Source organism: Brassica rapa, chromosome A08, assembly GCF_000309985.2.
Source record: "Brassica rapa cultivar Chiifu-401-42 chromosome A08, CAAS_Brap_v3.01, whole genome shotgun sequence".
NCBI classification, from domain to species: Eukaryota; Viridiplantae; Streptophyta; class Magnoliopsida; order Brassicales; family Brassicaceae; genus Brassica; species Brassica rapa.
Window position 1 is genome coordinate 10,768,173 of NC_024802.2, and position 25,248 is coordinate 10,793,420.

At 33.3% G+C, this 25,248-nt stretch overlaps 4 protein-coding genes across 7 annotated transcripts; 3 read left to right on the forward strand and 1 right to left on the reverse strand.

Annotated features, from left to right (window-relative positions):
* Positions 1–286: 286 nt before the first annotated feature.
* LOC103834015 (ethylene-responsive transcription factor 6) lies at positions 287–3,805 on the reverse strand. 2 transcript variants are annotated; one of them, XM_033276610.1, is made up of 2 exons: positions 1,056–3,805; positions 287–1,016 (listed from the first exon to the last, which is right to left on the reverse strand). In XM_033276610.1, exons 1-2 carry the CDS (start codon positions 1,263–1,265, stop codon positions 420–422), a joined length of 807 nt encoding a protein of 268 aa, XP_033132501.1. In that variant the 5' UTR covers positions 1,266–3,805; the 3' UTR covers positions 287–419. The 2 variants fall into 2 exon arrangements, with proteins under 2 accessions (XP_033132501.1, XP_009108324.2); XM_009110076.3 differs by having other exon boundaries at positions 287–1,541.
* Positions 3,806–7,347: 3,542 nt separating this feature from the next.
* Positions 7,348–8,458, forward strand: LOC103834016 (ethylene-responsive transcription factor 1A). Its single transcript, XM_009110077.2, has one exon. It carries the CDS (start codon positions 7,575–7,577, stop codon positions 8,337–8,339), a length of 765 nt encoding a protein of 254 aa, XP_009108325.1. The 5' UTR covers positions 7,348–7,574; the 3' UTR covers positions 8,340–8,458.
* Positions 8,459–17,260: 8,802 nt separating this feature from the next.
* On the forward strand, positions 17,261–19,218 carry LOC103834017. 2 transcript variants are annotated; one of them, XM_033277782.1, is made up of 2 exons: positions 17,261–18,474; positions 18,738–19,218. In XM_033277782.1, the coding sequence occupies exons 1-2, from the start codon at positions 18,026–18,028 to the stop codon at positions 18,928–18,930; spliced, it is 642 nt and encodes a 213-aa protein (XP_033133673.1). In that variant the 5' UTR covers positions 17,261–18,025; the 3' UTR covers positions 18,931–19,218. The 2 variants fall into 2 exon arrangements, with proteins under 2 accessions (XP_033133673.1, XP_009108326.1); XM_009110078.2 differs by having other exon boundaries at positions 18,809–19,218.
* Positions 19,219–22,604: 3,386 nt separating this feature from the next.
* Positions 22,605–24,789, forward strand: LOC103834018 (probable zinc transporter 12). 2 transcript variants are annotated; one of them, XM_033278162.1, is made up of 3 exons: positions 22,605–23,741; positions 23,860–24,009; positions 24,146–24,274. In XM_033278162.1, exons 1-3 carry the CDS (start codon positions 23,220–23,222, stop codon positions 24,203–24,205), a joined length of 732 nt encoding a protein of 243 aa, XP_033134053.1. In that variant the 5' UTR covers positions 22,605–23,219; the 3' UTR covers positions 24,206–24,274. The 2 variants fall into 2 exon arrangements, with proteins under 2 accessions (XP_033134053.1, XP_009108327.1); XM_009110079.3 differs by having other exon boundaries at positions 22,609–23,741; positions 24,082–24,789.
* The last annotated feature ends 459 nt before the right edge of the window (positions 24,790–25,248 follow it).

Sequence of the window (25,248 nt, forward strand, 5' to 3'; positions counted from 1 at the left end):
TTAATATAACTTTTTTTTCTTCTAAATTTGTAATGATATATGACTTGTTTTTTGTATTTATGTAGGCAGTACAGAATAGAGAGAAGTCAAAGTTAGGGCATAGATGAGGATCAGAAAGTTTGGTTCAAAAGTTTAACAGTAAGCCCTCATTCTACATGCAGACATAGTCGAACATCTTTCGAAAATTAATACACACATGGGAAATAATCGAATAGTTCAAAGTCAATAGAACGGAGCCTCGTGTTCTTCTTTTAATATTCTCGTTATGGGACTTCGCTTTTTGATGTTGAAACTTGAAAGTTGAAAGTCGTATTAATAAATAAAAAACAAATAAATGAATTATATTTTTCCTCGAGTGTGCAACAAAAGAAAGCAAGGGATCACACGAACACGTGTACGCCGTAGTTCCACGTCAACATTTACACAACAGTCAATTGTGGATAACCAAACGGAGGGTGCGGAGATAACGGCGATAACAGCGGCATGCTCAAAAGCTCCGTCAAATCCCAGTCATCTACCGCCGTCAAACTCGACGTTTCTGTCTCAACGGCGTGACTCTCCTCCGTCTTCAGCGCTTTCGCAACAACAGTCACCTCTTCTCCCTCTCCGTCTCGCTTCCGTTTGTTCTGCCCAACGTCAGCGCGTGGATTCCACGTCCCTACCTCAAGCGGGAAATTCACAATGGCCTTTGACCCTCGGAGTCTAAACGCTGCTTGATCGTAAGCCCTGGCGGCTTCGATCGCCGTGTCAAACGTCCCGAGCCAAACCCGAGTTCCCCGACGGTTCGGATCTCGGATCTCCGCCGCGAACTTCCCCCACGGCCTCATCCTCACTCCTCTGTAATGCCTCTTCTCTTCTGCGGCCACGTGTACGGGAAGCTGCTCCGGTTCAGGATTTGCGGTTGCGAATTGGATCCACTCGGTTCTGCTCGGCGGCTCGATCTTCAACGGCGGTTTCCGGCGTGGATTCGATTGGAACGTGAAAGATTCGCTCGATGCTAGTTGAATTTCAGCATTCGCCTCCGGTTCGAATTCGAACGAGTCAGTGAACCTAGGCGTCACGAGATCGGTTATTTCCGGTTTAGTCTCAAATTCAGAAAAATCAAAACCGGTTTGGTCAAATGAACCGAATATTGAAAAATCGGAGCTGGTTTCCGAAGCGATCCATGGATTGGTGGTGGTGGTGACTTTAGGCAGCGGAGAAGATTCGTCGAGGAGATGCTTCTTGATGAAGGAAAGAGCTGATGCTTCGCTTGGCGTGGCCATTGCGGAGGAAACAGAGAATCTAAGGAGGAAGATGATTGATTTAATAAAGAAAGGATTTGATTTGACAGTGGAGAAGAGAGTGGGAATGTATATATAGGATTAGGAAAGAGTCTAGTCAATGAGAGACTCTTTCAAAGCAACATCATCTCGTGTTTTTTTAATTCAAAATCTAAATAATCAGGTGCGGAAGGGTGTATCTGTACCCGTGTGTTTCATCGGTTTTAAACCGTTAGATTATATTATAAACCATCAGTCAACGGTATGATCGTGTGGTTCATTGATGGCAGCTGAGGGGAAGATTAAACAAATGATTTAAAAATAACAACTCGCGGGCTGCGCAATCTAATCTATCAGGGGTTTTTAGATGTATTATAATGTTTTCTTTTTCGTAGATTAGGCAAGAACTTATCGGTTTCATGCATACATAACAAAGGTTAATCAAAAGATTAGTACTCCTGATTTTTAAAGAATTGTGCGTGTTCAATGTTGATATTTGATTAATTTACTTACTAGTTGTAAGAGTTTGATCATATGCATATGCATTTTCAACATCAAAAGTTATCGGCCGTGTGTCAGCTCAATTGTGGATAGTTTTGGTTGTAACGACTAAAACCACGTTTGTTTAAGGTTGGAGTAATAATTAATGGAAGAATAAAAACAGTTTTTAACTTTTACGTCGAATACATATTTGTTTTGTGGAATAAAAGAAACCATGAGGACTAGATTCTCCTTGTCGACGATGTTTCGTGTAGTCTCTAACATCTGGTAGACAAAGACCGATGGAATTATCATCTTGCCGCCCAGAAACATATACTAAGAAACCAATAATTTTAAGTTACGCATATATTTTATCAATCCAGTCAAATATCGGGATAACATATACATCTATTTTTGGTTTCTAAATTTTAGACCAATCAGTTATTTTCATTTCAGTATGGTTGTTTCGTGCTTACATTTGCAAATTAAATTTGTTTGTAAGATGAGTAAGGAAAAAAGTTGCATTCACAACTGTATTTATAAATTTGTAATGTTTTTTTGCAACTATGACTTAATTTGAGTTTACTTATTTTAGCTATGTCTTTGCATACAAACGCAAAACACTTGTTTTTGTTAAAGAAATGCAAGACACGAAAATATATTTATTAGGCCATGACATACTGGGTACATAAGATAAGTACTTAATAATTAAGGGAATCCTAATACTATAAACTTATAATCTCAACTCTCAAGTATTCTACAATAACAAACCATGTGGCAGCCTTTGCTGCTCTAGGACGTGATCTATCCTTTTTACGTTTCATACGACTGTGCTTACTTCATCATCGCTTATGTTGGTTGAATTCATTACATATACTTTATTTGCTCCTGAAGAATTATAATACATCACGAATATTTCAAAGTTGATTCATACGTGAACTTAATATAAAAGCGAATAATCATCGATTTTTCTTTAATCACACAAGTATTCCGAATGAAGGATTATATTCAGAATATGTACGTAGAAACAGTAAAATACATATTATTACATTAGTAGTGTTAACAGAACAACATTAAAATATATACTATCCGACATTTCCTAAGAGCAAATATCACATACTAATAACACATGGTAAAATCTATTGTTTCTCATTTTTATCATTGTATTCGAATTCGATCCTATATGATTATGTTTTATTTTATTTTTTGTAATTAGTTTATGTTTTTGTTTTATTTTTGCTATCATCCGTTTGATGAAACTTTATAATAATCGTTGGAGCTCAACGTGTGGTGATTACTTCTTTCCATTTCTTCTTGATTTTTTTGTTGAACGCCTTTCATTTCCGCTTGATGTGTGTAGATTCTGCAGGTCTTTCAACTTTTTTTCACATTTGTTTACAGAAAATTCGTGGATCTTATATTACACTAGTTAAGAAAAATTATAAGATGGTGAAACTTCATCATAATCTTATTGACAGAGAAGCAACTATCAACTGAAATTCAAATATTATAGAGCTAGACATAACATTCATATAATTGCAATTGCTACAAAACGAAATAAAACTCGGTTTTTTAAACCAACGTCTCTGGTGTGTTCTTTCCAAAGAAAGAAAGAAGTACTATAAGTTTGGGAAAAATCTACCTTTATGTACGGATGTACCATGCAGTTATGAGATAAAAGAAGTTCGAGACAAAAGAAAAACTGTAACTGAAATCACATAATTACTGTGTGAGACCAACTCCATCGATATCGATATGCCCAAACATCACAGCGTTGCTTATTTTAAAAAAAAATATATATATATATATATATATCATCAGCTTATGGTCCTCGATAATTGTAGAATATTCGTGTTTATAAATTTATAATCTATTTCTTTGGCTGCAAATCTAGCGAAGGGCATAAATTTGTTTGTTTTCTGGCCGACATGGCACGGCATGCCATGTTCATCTTGTTCAGCATGCCATGTTCATCTTGTTCAGCGTCACTTACTCATGCACTATTGATGATTGGTTTGTTTAATATAACATGCAAGTTGAAGATAATTTGTTCGTAAGTCCTCCTTGTCAACGGAAGTTGAATACTACTCTCTCATTTTCATTCACTAAACATGTTCGTATAATTAAAAAACACTAAATGAGAATATTCAAATTTACTGAACTACTATTGGGTATTGACTAATAGATATAACTAACAGAACAAAACTTAGGTTCACCCCTAGGGTGAACCTTTAAATTCACCTCATCTCTAAGAACCAATTATAATGCCACATAGATTAATAGATAAAAACAATTAAATAATTTTTAAAAAATCAAAATAGTTAAAAATAATAATAATAACCAATTTTAACGACGTTAAAAATGCCAACTAAACCCTAAATCCAAACCGTAATCTTAAACCCTAAACTCTAAACACTAAACCTAAACTGTATACCCTAAAATCCAAACCCTATACCCAAACCCTATACCCTAAATCCAAACTGTAACCTTAAACCCTAAACTCTAAACTTTAAACCCAAATTCTATATCCTTAAACCCAAACCTAAACCCTAAACCCAAATCCTATACCCTAAATATAAACCCTGTACGTTAAAACCTAAACCCTAACCCAAATACTATACCCTAAAACCCGAACCTAAACCTTAAACCCAAACCCTATACTCTAAATCCAAACCCTATACTTTAAAACCTAAACCCTAAACCCAAACTATATACTCTAAATTCAAACTTTAGATCCTAAATTCTAAACCCTAAACCCTAGACCTTAAATCCTAAACCCAAACCTTAAATCCTAAATTTAAACCATAAACCATAAATCCAAACCCTATATCCTAAACTCAAATCCTAGACCCTAAATCTAAATTGTAAATCCTATACCCAAATCCAAAACTTAAATATTTAGATTAATGTTGATATTGTTCTTTTAGAATTTAAGGTTTGGATATAGAATCTACAATTTAAGTTCATGATTTAGGGTATAGAATTGGGTTTAAGGTTAAATTTAGGGTCTAATGTTTGGGTTTAGGATTTAAGATCTAGGGTTTATAGTTTAGGGTATAGGGTTTGGGTTTAGGGTATAGAGTTTGAATCTAGGGTTTAGGTTTTAAGGTATAGGGTTTGGATTTAGAGTATAGGGTTCGGGTTTAGGGTATAGGTTTGTGTTTTAGGGTATATAATTTGGGTTTTGGGTTTAGGGTTTAGGTTTTACGGTATATAGTTTGGATTTAGGGTATAGGTTTGGGTTTAGGGTTTAGGTTTGGGTTTTAGGGTATAGAGTTTGGGTTTAGATTTAGGATTTAGGGTTACGGTTTGGATTTTGGGTCTAGTTAGCGTTTTTAATGTCGGTAAAGTTGACGTTATTATTATTATTTTTTAATTAATTTGGTTTTTGAAAAATTATTTAATTGTTTTTATCCATTAATCTATGTGGCATTATGATTGGTTCTTAGATGTGAGGTGAATTTAAAGGTTCACCCTAGGGGTGAACCTAAGTTTTGTTCTGTTAGTTATATCTATTAGTCAATACCCAATAGTAGTTCAGTAAATTTGAATATTCTCATTTAGTGTTTTTTAATTTACGATTTTATTAACATAAATTCATAGAACTAAACACAAAATTTTGAATTTTATGTTTTATGGAGGAAGAATAAAACTTATGAGAAACGAAAACTTTGATTTTTTGTATATATTTTGTTTCAAGTGGAAGAGAAATAGTTGCCCTTTTTGAACACTGTTTTATCTTTATTATTATACGGTTGCATCCTATTAATATTCGGGAAATTTTTATGAGTTTAATATTTAAATAATAATTTTTATTCGAAAATTTTGTTTGAAAACGGGTATGTGCATGCATCTTTCCTTTCAAAACTTATGACTGAACACGTGCGTTATACATTTATCCTTTTTTTTTTCGTCGAATACATTTATCCCTTTTATATGAAGTACAAACAAGTTGAACAACAAAGAAATTGTCAAAACTAACAAAAGCTATTATTTTTATTTTAACTTTTACGAGAATAATAGTTGTGATTACAAGACCAACTCGAACAAAAGCCATTAGACCTTTTTAATATCATATTTCGTTAATTTACAGCTATATAGAGTATATGTTTTCATTACAGATTATGATATATATATATATATATATATATATATACAGAGCCGGTCCTAAGATTAACGTATTCACTTAAGGCCGCAATCGAAAAGAGAAAAAGTGGCTGGTTTTATACATTTTTCAGAAAAATTGGCTGTTTTTAAAGACTATATTTTCCAGTGAAATTGGTGGCCGCAAGCGGTTGCTTGCTTTGCTTTGCCTTAAGGCCGTCTCTGTATATATATATATATATACATCGGGAAATTAAGAAGAAACATGATAATTTTGTCAACACAGAAGTGACAAGTTGAAAATTTGGAAGAAATAACCCTCTTAATCGGACAGAATTCGTGTAGCTACAGACATAATTCTTTTCTTTTTCCGGAAGATTGTCGTCTTGTTGCTAATAAGTTCTATGGTGATGTTTCTCTGTTGAACTCAAAATTGAAGTAGGAACGCACTTGCCGATTGCTTGCACGTACATATGTGTCTTGGCTACTTGTAGAAAACTTGTTTGAATGTTCTACGACACGGTCAAAAGTCTCACACGACTGAATTTGGTTAATTTGAAAGCTGACGTGTCATGAGCTTCTCCTAACGACTAAACCGAAACTCAAATAATGTTATATATTATAAACCACAGTTTCGGATGATCACCACAATGTTATATGAATACTATCAAGATATAAAATCATGTCTGACATGAATTTTTGGGTTTTTCTTCAGTTTGTATTTGATTAGGCACGCTTATCAACATTTTTACGCATATAAACTGGATATATATATATATATATATATATTTTAATTAAATTTACATAGATTGAAAACCAAAATAATCTAAATTACTTTGTTTGATCAAACGAAATGGAATAACTTTATAAGAAATTTTGGAGTTAGATTAGTCGTTGGCATTATCCTCTTAAATATTAGTTATAAAATTAGTTGAGCTTCAGACGATGATACCGCGCTTGCTTTAGAAAAGAATGCTCGAGAACACATTGATCGTATAATATCAAATGAAGATAGTGAGAATATTTTACTGTGTCAATTGATGATGAAATGCAAATTAAAATAGGTATTCAATTTTTAAAATCACTTTAAACGCCTATGAAACCTGAACATAGGTTTTTCTTCTAGAGTATGACTTTACAAAAATGAGTAGTTAGTTGGATCTTTATGAACATAGGATTTTATACAGCAACGAGAAAAATGAAATGATTATGGATTCTCAATACCCTGTTCTCTTACAACCATAAAGCCGGTTTGGTAACAGAAAAGTAAATTGGCATAGATGTGTGATGCAGAAACCGTCGGTTCAAGTTAGAAAAAGAGCCAAAACCAGAATGACAAAAAGACAAAGACAAGTTGGGAGACACGAGAGAAAGACCAATCACAATATTGCTTTCCTCCATAGATTGCGTGACAACATTCCATGACGGCTACTTCACCTGTGTCTTTATGTGGATAATCCGCACGTGTTTAATTCACGAACCTTCTTAGCAATGAGAAAAATCCACCACTTTCATATTTTCAACTTTTTAATCACCCCACTATACACTAAAATAAATATTTACAGGAATAATATGTCTTTGTCAATTCAAACCTTTCCAGGTTCATGAACCTTTTATCTCAATTTACTCTCTATATAAATATAACGAAACCTCTTTACCTTCATTCCCACTGCAATTTTCAATATTTTTCTACAGAATAAATAAAAACATTTTTTCAAAAAAAATATAATGGCGGCAGAATCCGACTACATTTTGCTTGAGTCGATAAGACGACACTTACTAGGAGAATCGGAGTCGTGGCTCAGTGAGTCGACGGCGAGTTCGGTGGTTCAATCTGGTACGACGGCCAAACCGGTGTATGGAAGAAACCCTAGCTTCAGCAAGTTGTACCCTTGCTTCACTGAGAGCTGGGGCGACTTGCCGTTGAAAGAAAACGACTCGGAGGACATGTTAGTATACGGTATCCTCAACGACGCGTTTCACGGCGGATGGGAACCGTCGTCTTCATCCTCCGACGAAGACCAGAGCTCTATTTTTCCGAAGGTTAAAACCGAGAACTTCACGGTGGTGGATCATGCTCCGGCGAAGAAGGCGAGTCCGGTTAAGGCTCCGGAGAAGGGGAAGCATTACAGAGGAGTGAGGCAGAGGCCATGGGGGAAGTTCGCGGCGGAGATAAGGGATCCGGCAAAGAACGGAGCTAGGGTTTGGTTGGGGACGTTTGAGACGGCGGAAGACGCAGCGTTGGCTTACGACAGAGCTGCTTTCAGGATGCGTGGTTCCCGCGCTCTTTTGAATTTTCCGTTGAGGGTTAACTCAGGAGAACCCGACCCGGTTCGGGTTAAGTCAAAGAGAGGTTCTTCCTCTGAGAATGAGAACGGAGCTTCGAAGCGGAGAAGAACGGTGGCTTCTGGCGGTCAAGGAACAGATATGGGGTTGAAGGTCAAGTGTGAGGTTGTTGAAGTAAGACGTGACGATCATTTATTTGTTCTATAGTTTTTGAAATTTTCTTTGTTGGGTCATTTTATTTGTCCCCATAATGGTTGTGGAGAGACGCAGACTGGGGGAAAGGAAAGTGTTAAGAAAATAATATTCATTTATTACTTAAAACCACCTTCCAATTTTTTTTTATTTTTTTTTTAAAACAACCACCTTCCAATTATTAGTGCGATCAAAAAAAGTTGGAAGGGAAAACTAAGAGCATGATTATCCCTAGAAACCCATAAAGTTTCTTAAGTACATTTTAATGCTTATTTAACTAATAAATGTTAGCTAAGGATTTTAGTTAAGAATCACCTAATTTTTAACCTACAATGGTAGTTTCTTGATTTGAGTTTCTTAAAAAAAAAAAAAATTAACTACATAACAATTTGCTATCTTATACATAAGTTCAAAGAACAAGTACACAAACGTTCTTATTACTAATATGTTTCACACCCCAACAGAAAGCAAAGCCAAGAATTTGCAATAAAAGGAAAAGGGATTGTGCTTTATACCTTCTTCCTGCATAAGTCGAGGAGTAAGATACCTAGCACATTGCTTATAAAACCCCAAGTTCCAAGGGTAGAAAGATTTTCCTCGGAATTTTCTCGGAATAGATCTTGTCGATTTAGGGATTTGATTATACATTCCTTTTCCTCGGAATTCCCTCGGAAAATTTCGAGGAAATTCCGAGGAACTTGGGGTTTTAAACCGAAAACAACGTTTTACGGATTGAATAACACGTATATAACCTTCATTAAGTGTCTTAACCAGATTATGAAGTCAAACTTTGGTCTTTTACCCAATAACAAACACTTTTACGATTGCATGAACGAAAACCACACAACATAAGAGAAACACTTATACACTTTAACAAACGGTAAAGGGAATACTTACAATTATTTTTGAAATTTTGTTATTTCATGGTTTATGATCATCTATACAAAGAATCCTCAATGGTATGCATTATAATTGTATAAGAAATGAAATACGGCGAAAATAATCGATGTTTTGAAACCCCAAACCCTGGTTCCTCAGAATTTCCTCGGTAATTACCGAGGGTATTCCGAGGAAACCTGGTTCCTCGGAATATTTTTATTTAACCGGGTAAACCAAGCCGCCAAATATTTCGCGAAAATTGAATTAATGATTTCCGAGGAAATTCCGACGGATATAGTAAATATTTCCGAGGAAATTCCGACGGATAATTTCCGTCGGACACCTCATTTTATTAGGTCGAGCCCGACTTTCTTCCCCATTTCTCTCCGCCGCACTCTCTCTTTCCCCTGCGATTTCGTCGACTCCTCTTTTCTCCCTTGCGATTTCCGGCGCTTTCTCTCTTCTCCCTCGTGATTTCCACCCTAATCCTCACGTATGAACCCTATCCCACTCTTTTAAGTTAGATTTGTATGGTTTTTAAGTAGATTTGATGATTTTGGAATGAGATTTATAGATTTTGTTAGGGTGAATGGTAGATTTGTGTAAAATCGAGTTTGATTATGTATTTCACTTGATTTGAATTTTTTTTTTTAGTTTTTATTAATTTTGTGGTTATAAAAATCGAATTTGTAATTATAAATACATATTGAAAACGTTTTTTGTATATAAAATCTATTTTTTGCATTTTAAATTCATTTATATATTTATTAAACATTTTTAAAATCTATAAAACTTTTTTTAAGATTAAAAATCATATATATAATATTTAAAATCATTTTTTTGTGGTTATAAAACGTTTTATGTATTTTATATATAAAATATAAATTTCTATATTTATTAAACATTTTTAATATTATGAAAACTATTTTTTGTAATTATTTAACATTTTAAATATTTTTAAACTTATTATTTAAACTATTTTTTTTTAAATTAAAATTATTAGAACTAATTTTTAAATATGTTTTTTTTTAATTTACAGATCTAATGATGATCAGATCCGGCCTCGTCAGCGTCGTAGCCGGGGTGGTATGGGGAGCCAGTCTCGGGGTTCGTCCAGCCATGTTCAGGATTCCGTTTCGCCCCACAGCTCCTACCATACATCTCCCTCTCCATTACTCGCTCCTGCTGCTCCCGCTCCCGCTGCTACACCCGCTCCTGCTCCTCCGGGTCCTCCGGGAGTGATGAGTGTTGCGGAGTTGGTTCGACAGCCCGGTCGTGACCATCTTCCCTATCTCACTGAGTATCCACATGGACATGGTCAAACATGGTAATTTAACTTTTATTTTTTTAACTATTTTTTATTTAAACTGTTTTTTTTATTAATAATTTGTTTTTTTATTAGGTTCAACCGATCCGGGAACGGGATCAGCGCATGGATCAACCGTATGATGTACTCGGCCCTCGACAGGGGACATCCGACTTTCACTCACTTCCCTCTCGAGAAGCAGCATCTGTGGTTTCGTCAGTTTGCGGTAAATATTCAAATTTTTAACTTATATTTTTTATTTATTAAAACTATTTTTTTGTAATTATTAAACTATTTTATATATTTATTAGACATTTTAAATATTATTAAAACTATTTTTTGTAATTATTAAACTATTTTCTATATTTATTAGACATTTTAAATATTATTAAAACTATTTTTTTTAATTATTAAACTATTTTTTTAATTATTAAACTATTTTTTATTTATTAAAACTTATTTTTGTAATTATTAAACTATTTTCTATATTTATTAAACTATTTTTTACTTATTAAAACTTTTTTTTTAATTATTAAACTATTTATATTTTTGTGCTTAAAACTATTTTTAAACTATTTCAGCAAGAATTCAACTGGAATTCCGATGATACGCTCTCTATCTATCACCATTTTGTCCATAAAGTTATGGACAACTATGGGAAGCAGATGTACGAGTAGAAGAAGAAGTGGGAAGTAAACAAGGTAGTTTTTAATTTATTAACAATTTTTAATTTATTAAACTATTTTTTAAATTATTAAACTTTTTTTTTTAAATTAAAAGGTCCCAAAGTCGATGAACGACACGGTCTGGAAGGAGTTGTGTGCGCATTGGGATAAAGAAGAGACGAAAGAAACTTCTTCCACCAACTCCAACAACCGCAGGAGCGACCGTAAAGGAAAGGGCATCTACAAGCATAACTTGGGTGCTCAATCTATTGCCACTCTGGCGGATCGCATGGTAAGTTCAACCGCTTTTTCTTCAATTATTTAAGTTTCAGAATTTTTTTTTTTGTGCATTTTTTCAAATTTCTAATGTTTGTTTAATTTATTTTTTTTCAAGGCGGAAGAAAATGAGGGCGACCCGGTTGATGATCTCGCCCTTATGAAAAGGGCGTATACCAACAAGAAGACCGTCCAGATTGATGATGGTCTTGTGAGGGACGTGGTCGACCTGGTCCAAACTCAGGTGTATGACGAAGTGTCTCAGCTTCAAACCGATGATGACGATTCGACGGCCTCGACCAACTTGTCCCGGGTTCGAATTAACGAAATCGTTGAATCGGTAAGTTTTTTTTTTAAAAAGTTCAATTTAATTATTTCTTGATTTTTATTTTATCTATCAATTTATATTATCTAAATTTGGTTATTTATATTTCAGTCGGTTCCAAAGAAAAAGGGACGTTTGGTCGGTTTGGGTCGTCGCTCCCGGTCGGCTGCTCCTTCTTCTGCACCACCGGCATATGTTGATCCAGAAGTTCTTACGGCTCAGCTGAAGGACAAGGATGATCGGATATCTGCGTTGGAGACCCAGATGGCAGCTCAACAGGCGGGCTATGAGACCCAGAAGAGGCTGAACGAGCAGATGATGGAGATGATGAAGAGGATGTACCCGAACGAGGTGTTCCCGAACATTCCAGACCAGTAGTTTTTTTTTTTTTACCAAAAACTCTGAATGTTTTATTTAACTTTGAATATTATCTACTATGTTTTAATGTTTTATGTTTTATTCAATTTTAATTTTAATTTTAAATTTTCGAATTTAAATTTTAAAAATTTTAAATTTTAAAAATAAAAATAATTTTTTTTAAAAATTAATTTTTTCGAAATTTCGAGGGAAAGAAGTTCCTCGGAAAATTCCGAGGAACTTTCTTCCCTCGGAAAATTCCGAGGGAAACATGTTCCTCGGAATTTTCCGAGGGACTGAAATTCCTCGGAATATTCCGAGGGAAGAAAGTTCCTCGGAATTTTCCGAGGGACAAAAGTTCCTCGGAATTTTCCGATAAACATTCCGAGGAATATTTCGTCGAAACTTCCGAGGATTGGACCATCGGAATTCCATCGAAATATTCCGAGGAAGACATCCCTCGGTATATTCCGAGGAACCTTCCGACGAACTCTGTGTCCTCGGAGTTTCCTCGGAATTTTGTTTCCTCGGAATTCCGTCGGAAATATCCGACGGAATTCCGAGGAGATATGATTTTCCGAGAAGATATTTCCGACGACTTGTTTCGTCGGTATGTCCTCGGAATAGCGTTATTCCGACGATATACCGACGATTTTTTCCCTCAGTATGCGGATGTTTTCTTGTAGTGAATCTTCTTTCCTTTAGCAGTTCTCCTCTCAGTGTTCTCCACAGAATCAAGCTCATGTTTCCACTCAATCAACAGCTAAATACACACACAACAATGTTACAACATGCTCAGCTTTAATGGAATCCACTAACAGAGACTCAAAAGCTTCTAGCAATCTTATTCATAAAGAGGAACAACTAACAAATATTACCTTCTAATTTCTTCACAAAGAACATTCTAGTAACTGAAGAAGCTAATACTATGAGCAATTGAGCATAAGAAGAACCAGCAGTGGCCTATAGGACAAAGTTTCAGCTTATGGGAGAAGCAAAGCAGGAAACACTAAATTTGCATGTAACTTTTTGCAAGAAGCTCAATCCGTAAAGCAACCCAATTTTTCTACAAATAATGAAAGAGGAGGGGCAACAACTGCATACAGAAACAAACAACAGATGAGGTAAGATAAAAAAAACAGAACACACAGATGAGGTAATACCGTAAACATGTTTGCTGCGAAAGCATTCACACCACGCAATAACTCTTGCTTCTCCCTCATTCTTCTGTTCCTCTTCTTGTGAACGTATGATCTCTGCAGCAGATCAATAAAAACACTGAAAATCAGATCCCCAACTGTTCAAACTCCCACACACTAGTTAAAATGGTCTCCATTCAGACAAGTAAAACTCTCTAAAGTCCCAACATTGTGTAGCATGTTCGTAAGCCCCGCGCTGTGAACGCTCGCGATCTCCCCCTCGCCAAAATCAGTATTTGTGGCCTCCGCCGCTGATTCCTCCTCGTAGTCACAGGCCTCACGGCGGCGTTGCGCAACGAGTACGAATCTCTTAAGGAATTTTCTGAAATCGGACATCAAGTACTTAGAATTCGAAGGATCGATCGTCTGGACAACGGAGAACGCTAGAGGAGCGGAGAGAAGAAAAAAAAGAAAAAAAATTCATAATGCACAGTTTGCTTACACGTGTATTAAGAACTCTCTTTACTATCGGTTGCCAAAACCCTCTGTTAAGGATCGATTATCTAATTTTGTTTTTGTTTTGATTTAATTAAATACCTTATTATACTTAAAAACTCACTAAGGACTCACCGATAAAGATGGTCTAACAATGAATTGACTTTCTAATTTAATTTAGTATCATACTATTTAAGCAAAAAAAACGTCACCACAGTTTTAATAAGTTCGTTCGCTAAAAACTATCAGTGTTTTGTCATAATTTTAAACTCATCTTTGCCGTGTTACGTTGTTAAATGTAATCACTTTTAGATTTGTCATAAGATTTATATAAAACCCAATTATTGGAGAAGAAGAAACAGTCTCAGAACTAGTTACGTAGTACATCAAACACAAGCTGATATAGACATACGATTAAACACGAGAATCTGATAGAAAGCTACCATCCACTATAATTTTATCTTATTAAAAAGAGCATAAATTTAGAGCAGAGGTCTTTATCTCGGTACATATTAATTAGTTTAAATAGTAATTGGGATTGGGCAAGGTGGTTTGTAAAGAGCAATCTCAACATTTTCTTTTGAACAGAATCTCAACATTGGTTTTTGCTATGAGGTTTTTTTTTGGATTGTAACAAAGAATCCCAACACGAATTCCGTTTAACTTTTTTAAATATTTATAATTAAAATATTCCTCATATAATTTTTATAGTGCTTTACATACAATTAAAATTGCTGTATAAAATTGGAATGCCTTAGACGGTCGGTTTGTTTGCTTATGCCCCGGACCAGCCATGAATACAATCATAGATAGGATTTTCGACTCTGCATAATGTCTCAAAGTAGAGAGAATCTGCAGTTTCTTATCTTTCGGGCTGCGAGAGTTGCTGCTCAGTAATTTTACAAAATTAACAAACCATATAATTATTCACATCTGAGAAAAAAAAGCAATACAAAATGTTTTATACGATATCAATATGACAAAAATAAAGAGTTTTAGGAATTTGAACTTCTCTTTTTTCAACGAAGACTTTTGAATATGCTATTACTATCATACTATGCTTAAATTCGTATAGCGTACACAGCGTAGAATGATTTCACGTGAATATTGTCTATCCAGTGCGAAGGATTTTAAGGCTCCAGGGATCTAAGGCAAAGTTTTAAAAATAAAATTATTTACGACCGTGAAAACAACTTTTTAATGTAATATACTACTTTCATCAAATACACGAGTTTAACATTTAAAAAAATAAGTTTATTACGAAAATATGATATATTATGTCATATAGAAAAAAAACATGAATTCAGAAATTGAGTTAGTCGACTTTTGTAGAAATATTTTTTTAAAAAATTTTGAGGCTCTAAAAAATATCATATTAGTCGGAGCCTGAGACAAGTGTATTTTTTAATACTCTGTAGACACGTCTCTGTGTCTATCTCAAAAGTATAAAGGGAAACAAAAAATTACTAGCTCTATAGATTTTGCGAATAAATTTAAGATGAGAAAAATACAATCTTTTGGACATATTTTTTTATGATATTTGCATGCTGCGCATTTTTCGTTGATTCATTTCTTAAAGTTTTATTTTATTTAAGTATAGAAAGATGAGTTGTTAAAAAAAGTATAGAAAGACCATATTTTAAGATATATATAGTATTTGTATTACTCAAGATTCCTTGTGAAGTGTAAATATTTTAGGAGATTTTCATAATGAACAAATTAAGCTTAACTATTTCCATCTACTTTATTAAAATAGAAGTACAAATAAAAAACAATCTTAAAGCTTACAACTTAATTAAAATACAATGTCATTGAAGTACTTAATAAACTTAAATCTAAATTAATTTTTTTCCTAAATCTATTCCACAACAAATTCATGATAAATATTACACTTAATGCACGTTAATACTATAAACCTTAATATGTAAAGTAGAAAACTTATTCCATAACTTCATGGGTATTATCCTCTATTAAATAGTGTTTATTACATTTTTTAAAATTTTATTGTTAATGAAATCAATTAACGATATTTAAAAAATTTAAAGGATATGCTGTATTTTGGAATAAAAACTTAATAATGAGAACATATTTAAAAAGATTCATTTTACTTGATAATTATAATTTTGTACCTAATTAAAATTTTCAAATAACCAATTTGACTAATCTATTTAATTGACGATATTTTTATAGATATATATATATAACTAAAATGCTATTAGAAAATTATTTTTAATTATGTATGATATTACATATGTTCAATTGAATTTTACCTTAAATTATTTTTCTTTAGTAAGGATTTGAAATATTATATTTGGTAATAACATGTACATTTAAGTATTAGTATTAAAAAAATTAAAAACACCTAAGATTTTTCTTATGAGAAAATTGTAATAGGTAAAATTTCAAAAGAATATTCTTCAAGTTTTGCATGTAAAGAAAAACATTTAGACAAGATAACAATGTTCTAAAAAAAGATAAAAAAAAATTCAAATAAAATAAAAATCCTACAGATAATAAAATGTTAAAGTCAATAAGTTAAAATAAAATTAATTTGATAATAATATAAATACAAGAAATGCAATTACTCATTCTAACCAAAATTACCCATTTTAATAAGTATAATATACATATTTACTAAAAATGCATGACTAATATTTATATATCGGGTTGAAAAATTAAAAATTAAGACTATTTATATAACGGGTTGGAAATTTAGATATAATTATCATTTATGACCAAAAACCTATCAAAACATCTCAAATATTATTTTCACATATATATATATATATGTTAGTTTATGAAAAACACACACATAAACTAAAAATAAACTAAAATATATATATTTTAATTATTATATGTAATGTCGTAATAAAAAATACATAATACATAAAAAATATTATATTATTTATATAAAAGAAAAGTATATTTCTAAAAAATGAAAAAGTGGTTTCTCTTTTTTACTAGGAATCCAAATGTTGTAAATAATTCTTTCCAATGCGTATCAAATCCGACCAATGAAAGACTACTAGCATTTCCTTTACCACTAGTCAACTCGATATCGGGTAAATAAAAATGATTTCAGTTAAATAAAAATAAATATTAGCGTGATATTTATATTTACAGTTATATAAATCATTTTACTTTTACTATTAGTGGAATTATGTACCAGCAGTACATGTATTATGTGATGTATTATAATTTTATTATAATTTTTATAAATTATATAATGGTGTAAAAAATATTTAGTTACATTATGTAAACAAAAAAAACACCCGCCCTACCGGGTGGTCCAGCTCTAGTTTTTTTTTTTAACCTTAAATCCAGCTCTAGTTAACATTTAAAATGTCTTGACAATATTGTAAGAGAAAAAAATGACCGCTTAAGATTTATTGACTAGATGAGTTAATGCTTGAAGACTACACAAACATTTCGCAGTTCTGGATTCATTGGTTCTTAAATTCCACAGTTTTTTTTGTTAGTCGTCTCTCTTTTAGTTATTAAACGATGGAACTAGTTCAATTTCTTAAGGAGAAAATGACTTATTTCATTTTTATTTGCACTTTTGAAAAAAATAGTGGCACTTATTTAATTTGCATATTCATACATTATATTTTTGTTGTGATAATTAAGATGATGTTGCCGGGAAAGCAATATTTAACAATCTTATTAATTTAAATTGTAAATTGTTATTTAGAGATAGTGGACCAAAAAAAAAACAAGTTGATTAACGATTGTGGACCAGAAAGAAATGGATTAAAGAAAAAGTTTTTTTTAATAGGTTTCATGATACCATTGGCTAAGTATTGATGGTATTGGAACGCGGCTTTATTTGTTTGCGTATAGACAAGTACAACATGAAATCTCCTATTCTGAAAAAAAAAAGGATTAGATGTATAATTGGATCCATATTGCTATTACCATTAATAATTTACTTTAGTCACTCTGTTTTCTAGTTTCATAACTTTTACATGCCTTCACTATAGTTGTTTATAAAATAGATAACACGATCGACACAACCAATGTTTTTGTTCTTTCTGTACTCCAAATGTAAAACAAAAACAAAAAAATTTCTCTTCTTTTTGTCGTCACTATGTTAGATGAAACACAAGTTAACTATGCTTTAAAAAAAGAGTTCGCCCTAGAAAAACCTCCCAGGCCCGAGTCCCGATGTACGCCGCTTGGATGGATCTCCTCTGCTCCTCCACCTCCGCCTAGCTCTCCACCACGTGAAGCAGCCCCCCCACCCCCCTTTCCTCGTGATGATGATGGTGACTGCTCCTCTCTGTCCGCTGTTCAGGCCTCCTCCTGACCCACCACCGTGCAAGTTCCTCCCGTTGGCTTCCCTCTCTCTCGTCACTCCGCCGGAACCACCAGATCCTCCGGATGTACCCGCCGTCGTTGCTCTTCTTCGCTACCTCAACACCTCTTCCAGTCTCTTTCCTCTGGCAATGACTCAAAACCCAGATCTGGATTTCCCAAGTTTGACGCCTGAGTCTCGAGGCTGTGACGTTCCCTTCTTGTTATTGGGGGTTTCATCAGTCGTCTTTGGCTGTATCTTCTCCATACCATCTACTCAAGCTTTTACCCAGATCTCAACTCTAAAGCCACCATCTAGGATGGCTACAAAGAATGGTGGTGGTGGTGGTTCCCCTGTGTCCGCTAGTGACACTTCATTACCCTACGGGTTTCTTTCTCCTGTGATATACAGGTTTGTGTTTGGGTGTGTCGACTGGCTTTCAATCAGTTCTTGTTTTGACCTCTCTACCACTCTTTCGTGTAAGGTTTTTCAGGGTCATCTTAGCTCCTTTTACTCTGCTAATCTAGAATATTCTAGACAGTTATTTGGTTGGGTGACATTGGAATTGAGGTTTAGGACTTTAGTTGGTGATATACCGATGGATGTAGTTTCATTAGGTTCTACCTTTACGACCTCTAGGAGCATTTATATCGCCTTGGCGCGATCGTCTGCAGTATGCAGTTCTTGTACGGGTTCCATGACGGATGTTGGTGTTGGGCTTGTGTATCTCTCTTCTCTGTGGCAGGTGGAAGAGAAGTTCATTGTCCTCTTCAAGCCGTGGAATATGGATGTGGCGGGTTATGGTTTTCCGCTTGTTCCTCAGTTAAATCAGTATTCGTTCCTAATATTTCCTCCTATATGGAGTGAATTGGATGAACATGTTTCGTTGGTATTGCAAGGATCTTCCTCCCATCGAATGCTCTCTGCGTAGTGTGTGTGGCCCTACGGGTTACACTAGATGCGATCTTTGAAGAAGCTTATGACTTTGTTGTGATACGATTTCATATGATTCTCTTTTATGATTTGTATCGCCATTTTATCCCTTATGTTATTGTTGTTATTTGCTTGGCTGTTAATAGCCTCCTTGTATCCTCCTCCTCTGTTGGAGCGTAAACATATTTAAGATTAATGCAAGTATGGTTTGATCAAAAAAAAGAAACACAAGTTAACTTAAACTTTGTTCCCTGGCCTTCTTAAATAATGTTTCTAGGAGCCTTTTAAAAGGTAAAATAGGGTGGCTTAATAGACAATGCCTTTAGATCATCTTTAATGGTTAAAAGACCCCTTTTTTTTACGACTCTAATATCAGATCTTAAGTATAAGTTAATTACATAATTTCAATTTGATGATAAATAAATCATAAGCAATAGGAAATGAGCATGTGTGTTTAGAGTATCTTGAAAATAATGCAAACTTTCAACTAGGTCGTTTTCTCTTGAAAGTTTTAATAGTTAATAAAATTATTAATTAAAATATGTTTTCTAAATCGAATGCCTTAAATGATAGTTCTAGTGGTCTATCCTTTGGACTAACCATGGTTACACAATAAAATCTATCTATACAATGTTTTACAGACTAATCTGGGTTTGACTAATGTTTAAGTTGTAGGATCCGGCAACATGGCTGTATTGTCCTTGATTCGGACCCGGTTCTAAGTACAAATCCATCAAACACGTAGTTCTGGGATGTTGAGGTTTAAAAGGCCAGTTCGTCGATCGTTGGCTAGTATGGTTCACTGTGCTTAGTTACTTGGAGAGGTCATGTGTTTTTTTTTTTGTCTTTGCTAAATGGTAAATATCATTCAAGGATAAAAATTTAGTTATAACGTAGTTGAACCCGAGTCTGCATAACTGCAATTAGGCCTTGGCATTTTACCTGGACTTAGGACTGTTCAATATGGTAAAACCGAACCGTACCGAACCAAACCGAACCAAAATAGACAATATGATTTGGTTTTGGTATATACCATATAAACCGAATGGATATAATTTTATAAAAACCATAGGATTTGGATACGGTTTGGTATATAACCGATTAAACCGAATAAACCGAACAAAACCGATTAAAAGTAGAAACATGTAAATATATATTTATTTTATAACAATACACAAAAATCTATTTGTTACATAAGGTAAATTTGTGTTAATAACTATTACCATAATTTTATAGTAATAAAAAACCATAATTTGTGAAACACTTGAACTATAGTTAAATAACAATACATCGCAATTCAGACATCTTATTTTCTAAGTCTTTTTTTGATCTTTTTGATTTATTTTAGTCTTCACTAAATTAATATGAAGATTATAAATTTGATGGACAATAATTAATGGAAAATTTTCAATTGAAAAAACATGACTTTAATGAACACTAAATATGAAAGAGTAGAAAAACTTTTATTTCATGTTTCTATTTTGTTTCATAATTTTATTTTCAAAATTTTAAGCTTTGATTTTAGTTATAAATTTGATTATTTTTATTTTATGATAGAAGCATTTTTACTTTTTTGTTTATTTATTTGAACATGTAATATATTTTTAATAAATTACTGAGCTGACAATATGACTCTAAAATTCATATAATATGATCTCAAACAAAATAATTATGTTTTTTGGTATAAAACCGAATAAATCGAAAACCGACGGTATATAAACCGAACCGAACCGAAGTAAATATGGATTTAGAATGGTAGTTATATTTTACTAACCGAAATACCGAAAACCAAAAAAAACCGAACCGAAACCGAACCAATATCCGGATTGAACACCCCAACCTGGACTCGAAGATTCGACCCGAAACCGACCCGAAAAAACCCGGTTCGGATAGGAACTGACCCGATTAAATTACCCTATCGGGTCTTGTTGCAGAGGACCCGCGGGTCTTAGACCCGACCCGACCCAAACCGAAATCCGATGGGAACCCAAATTAATAATGTAAATTAAATAAAATGCATTAAGAGGGAATCAAAGACAGTTTATTTGTCTAGAGAACATGGGGGTCAACCATTAGAAGACAACAAATTGTTGTTGTATCTTGCATAGTTTAATATATATACACATTTTAATATAATAAAAACACAAATTTTGAATAAAATTTCGAATATTTTCGAATATATAAATATTTTCAGATATTTTTTTGTATTTTTAGGTCTTTTTTAGATCGAACCCGAACCGAACCCGACCCGAAACCGAACCGAACCCGAACCGATAAATTCTAATTACCCGAATGGGTCTAACTATCTAAGACCCGATCCGACCCGGACCCGGCACGATCCGAACCGACCCGGAACAGAAAATTTGAAATTACCCTATCGGGTTCTAAACTCTTAGACCCGAAAGATCCGGATCCGAAAGAACCCGATCCGAATCCGACCCGACGACCCGAATGCCCAGGCCTAAGTCTGCAATTATGTTCTTAGAGGCTGCACCCTAGGAAACATATGAATTAAAATCAGAACAACCACAAATTATGTACATGGAGCTAATAGAATTAAGAGCAATAGACAACATTAGAATCTCTTTCGATGGAAAAAACACACATTAAGTTTCACTTTTACATGTTCCCGAGGTAAAAAATAAAACAAAATCAACTTAATTTCGAATCCACCGATCACAACCCGTTTTTTTTTTAATTTCAAATTTTCTAACCAGCCCAACTAGAAATAAATCGGCTAATTATCCAAATGTCCATCCTTGGTTTACCTTTTAAGAAGCTAAATAGGTCTTCAGCCACATAAAACTATCTCATGATAGCATATTGTGTCTTATGCTGTAATAAAAGTGATCATTTATGTTAATAACTCAAGTAAGAATGTCTTCGTCTTCTATATTTGAAAGAAATATAGAAAGAAGAAATAAAAAATCATGAGCTAGAAGAAAGATGAATAAAAAAATATTCAATCTTCATAAACATAAAGAACTCTAATTTTTTAGGAATATAAAAAGAAAAAATATATATATATATAATAATAATAATCTAAATATTTGATATAGGCTACTCATTAAAAAGTGCACTTTACATCAAAAATATATAACAATCTAAAAATTAGCAATCTCTTCATTACAAGAAAGAAAGAAACAAACAAACAAAAAGAAGCTATTGCTCGGGACGTCTGATGGTCCAACAAACTTATAACAATTAGAAATTTGGGAAAATTGTTTTTTAGAGCAAAAAATAATAATTATGTCCCTTTAAACTAATATCTATTTTGTGTCATTTTTTGTCCATAACACCCTTTAATATTTTTGAAAATAAATTTAATAAATAGTTTTACAAACAAAAAAAAATTAGAAAAATAGTAACTTTTGATAAAATACCAATATGAACTTAGTGGTATTTTTTTCAGTTCTAAAAATGTTTAAATCATAAATTTCAGATTATGTTCTAAATAAAGTATAAATGATATTCTACGAAGTAGAAAACAAAATCCATTTTTTCATTGAATCTACAATGTTTAGAATACATGATCTACGTAAATAAGAGTATTCTAAAATATTTAGAATACACATTCCGCGCTTAACCTACCGATCTAAAATCTTTAGAAATCAAAGTCTACACATTAATATAAATCTACAATGACTTCTACAGATTTACTGTAAATATAAAACATGTAGAAATTAAAATCTACATATTACTATAATTCTAAAAACCTGTAGAAATCGATTTCTACAGATAAGATGTATTATACGGATAAGAAATCAGTTCCTAAAAATATGGAAACAAAATATTTGGGAATATTCACTTTCATATTTAGAAAAAAAAATGATTTTTTTTATAGAAAAAAACAAAAAAATAAAAATTTACAACTTTAAGGGTATTATTGCCATTTTTAAAATAATTAGCATAATGAGACAATAAAGTATATGAGATTAGTATAAAGAGACATAGTTATCATTTTTTTGCTTTAAAAAAACAATTTTCCCTAGAAATTTTAATATAATGTTATTTATTATTTTTGTTTGTCTTTTTGTTTTGCTGTTGGAAGTTAAAAAGAAAAAAAAAAAGAAAAAAATAATCATTTCCTAGAGGGAAGAAATACAGAGAGTTGGCGAAGCGAAGCAGAGAGCGAGAAACCCTAAAATTCTTGACAATCACGGTTACACTTTACAGAGAAAAAAACAGAGAAAAAGCTCAAAGCCTACCTTCCGTCGTACGAGATGGGTAAATCCCTGATTGTTGTCTATTTGGTTGCTCTACTTGTTCTTTCAGTCTCCGCGGCGGCCGAGGAAGGAAACGACAGCGGTTGCTCTGCCGCTGTAAATTCAGCAACGGATCTTAAGTATAAGATCGTAGCTATCTTCTCCACTTTGATTTTCGGAATTTTTGGTGTTTGTTTGCCCATCTTTGGCCTCGATGGAGATGGTTTTTTCTACGCATGCGTTAGGCAATTCGGTGCCTATGTAATGTTACTCGCCTCTGTGGTCTACATTCTTCCTGATGCTACAGCCAGCCTCACTAGTTCTTGCATCGGAGATTTCCCGATGACTGGAGTTGTTGTAGCCAGGGCTGCTGCCATCTTAACCATGATTGAATTCAAGTCCTTCGCTTCAGCTTTTATGAATATATCTCACTCGGAAAACCACAACGGTGATGATGATCATGTTGATAATAGTGCTTCACAAGGACACTCTGTTTCCCGACAAGATCACAATAAGATTAGACAGAAGCTCGTAACTCAGGTAGTCTAAATTCAAACTTTTTTATTTTATTTTATATATTAAAAGTTTAAATAAATTCTTGATTACAACGATATTTTGATTTTAACATTATGTTCTGCTCTCTTTCTTTATTGTTTAGGTCTTGGAGTTAGGGTTTGTGGTTCACTCAGTGATCATTGGAATAGCTTTAGGAGCATCTCCACATCTTAGCACAATTAAGCCTCTTATACCTGCAATTACCTTCCATCAATTGTTCCAAGGAATTAGTCTTGGAGGTTGCATCTCCAAGGTAATCTTACTTTGTTTTATCTCTCCAATGTGATAATGAAGTGTTCTTATACCCTTTTTCTTGTGTGTGAAGGCAAAGTTTGACTTGAAGAAAACTTTAATTATCGTGATAGTGTTTTCTCTCACAACACCTGTAGGAATCGGGATCGGTATTGGAGTCGCCGAGATTTACTACAAGAATGGCCCGACCACGTTGATAGTGTCCGGTTCTTTAAACGCTGCAGCCGCCGGGTTACTAGTTACAACCTCAAACCTCATAGTATTTTTCACATGTTAAAAGCTTGTGGTTTTGTCCTCCTCGTGTTGATGTAGGATGGGGTTTCAAATTACCCATTCGGGTTCGTCCAATCTACGTAGCATTTCATTTACATATTTGGAATCTTATCAAATAAGATGTAACTTTTCTTTTTTTTTTGTGCGCTTCAAATTTAATAAGATGTAAATAGTCAAAAAAAAATAAAAAATAAATATATATAAAACATAATTTGTATTTTATATTTGTTTTATTAAAGTTTTGGATTAAAGTATTAAATTAATATATCAATACTAATAATGTTTTTGATTCAAAAATGTACTTATAAATTCAAAATACCTCCCATAAGCGGAGGATCTTTGGCGGTTGGTTTGACCATGGTATTGAGGAACAATCGATCCTTAAACAAAGGAAAGAATATTTAAATGTTAGGCAAAGTGAAATGGTTTGATAATAAAACATAGTGAAAAAGGTCCCAATGGATAAAATCGAACCATGAGATTAATTACAAACTAAAATCTTATAAAGCCAAAAAAAAAACTAAATATTTTATATGACCGATAGATGTGAACTACAATTATAGTATCTTAGCAGGCATGAACTATTATATTAAATCAAAAAAATTTGGCGGAGACCAATAGCTAAAGACGGAAGATTGTCGGTCTATGTTTAATCTTAACCAACTAAAATCTTATACGTTTGTTCCCACAGATTATCAATATGAATCTATTATTAAAACAATTGAAAATAAACAGTGGAAGGTGAGCCAAACCCCACGTCCCCAACCGTATACGGACTTAACTATCCAACTCTTAAACATATCACTTACGCCAAGAAATTGACAAAATTGGGACTTTCAAATATTGACTTACACAAAATCTTGAACGGTTGGCGGTGGTGGTTTTTTCAGAGTGAGAGGGGATGAATATATGGTCTTCAGATTAGAGTTCTTGGTCCTAATGGTAGAATATATGTTATTTAATTTTC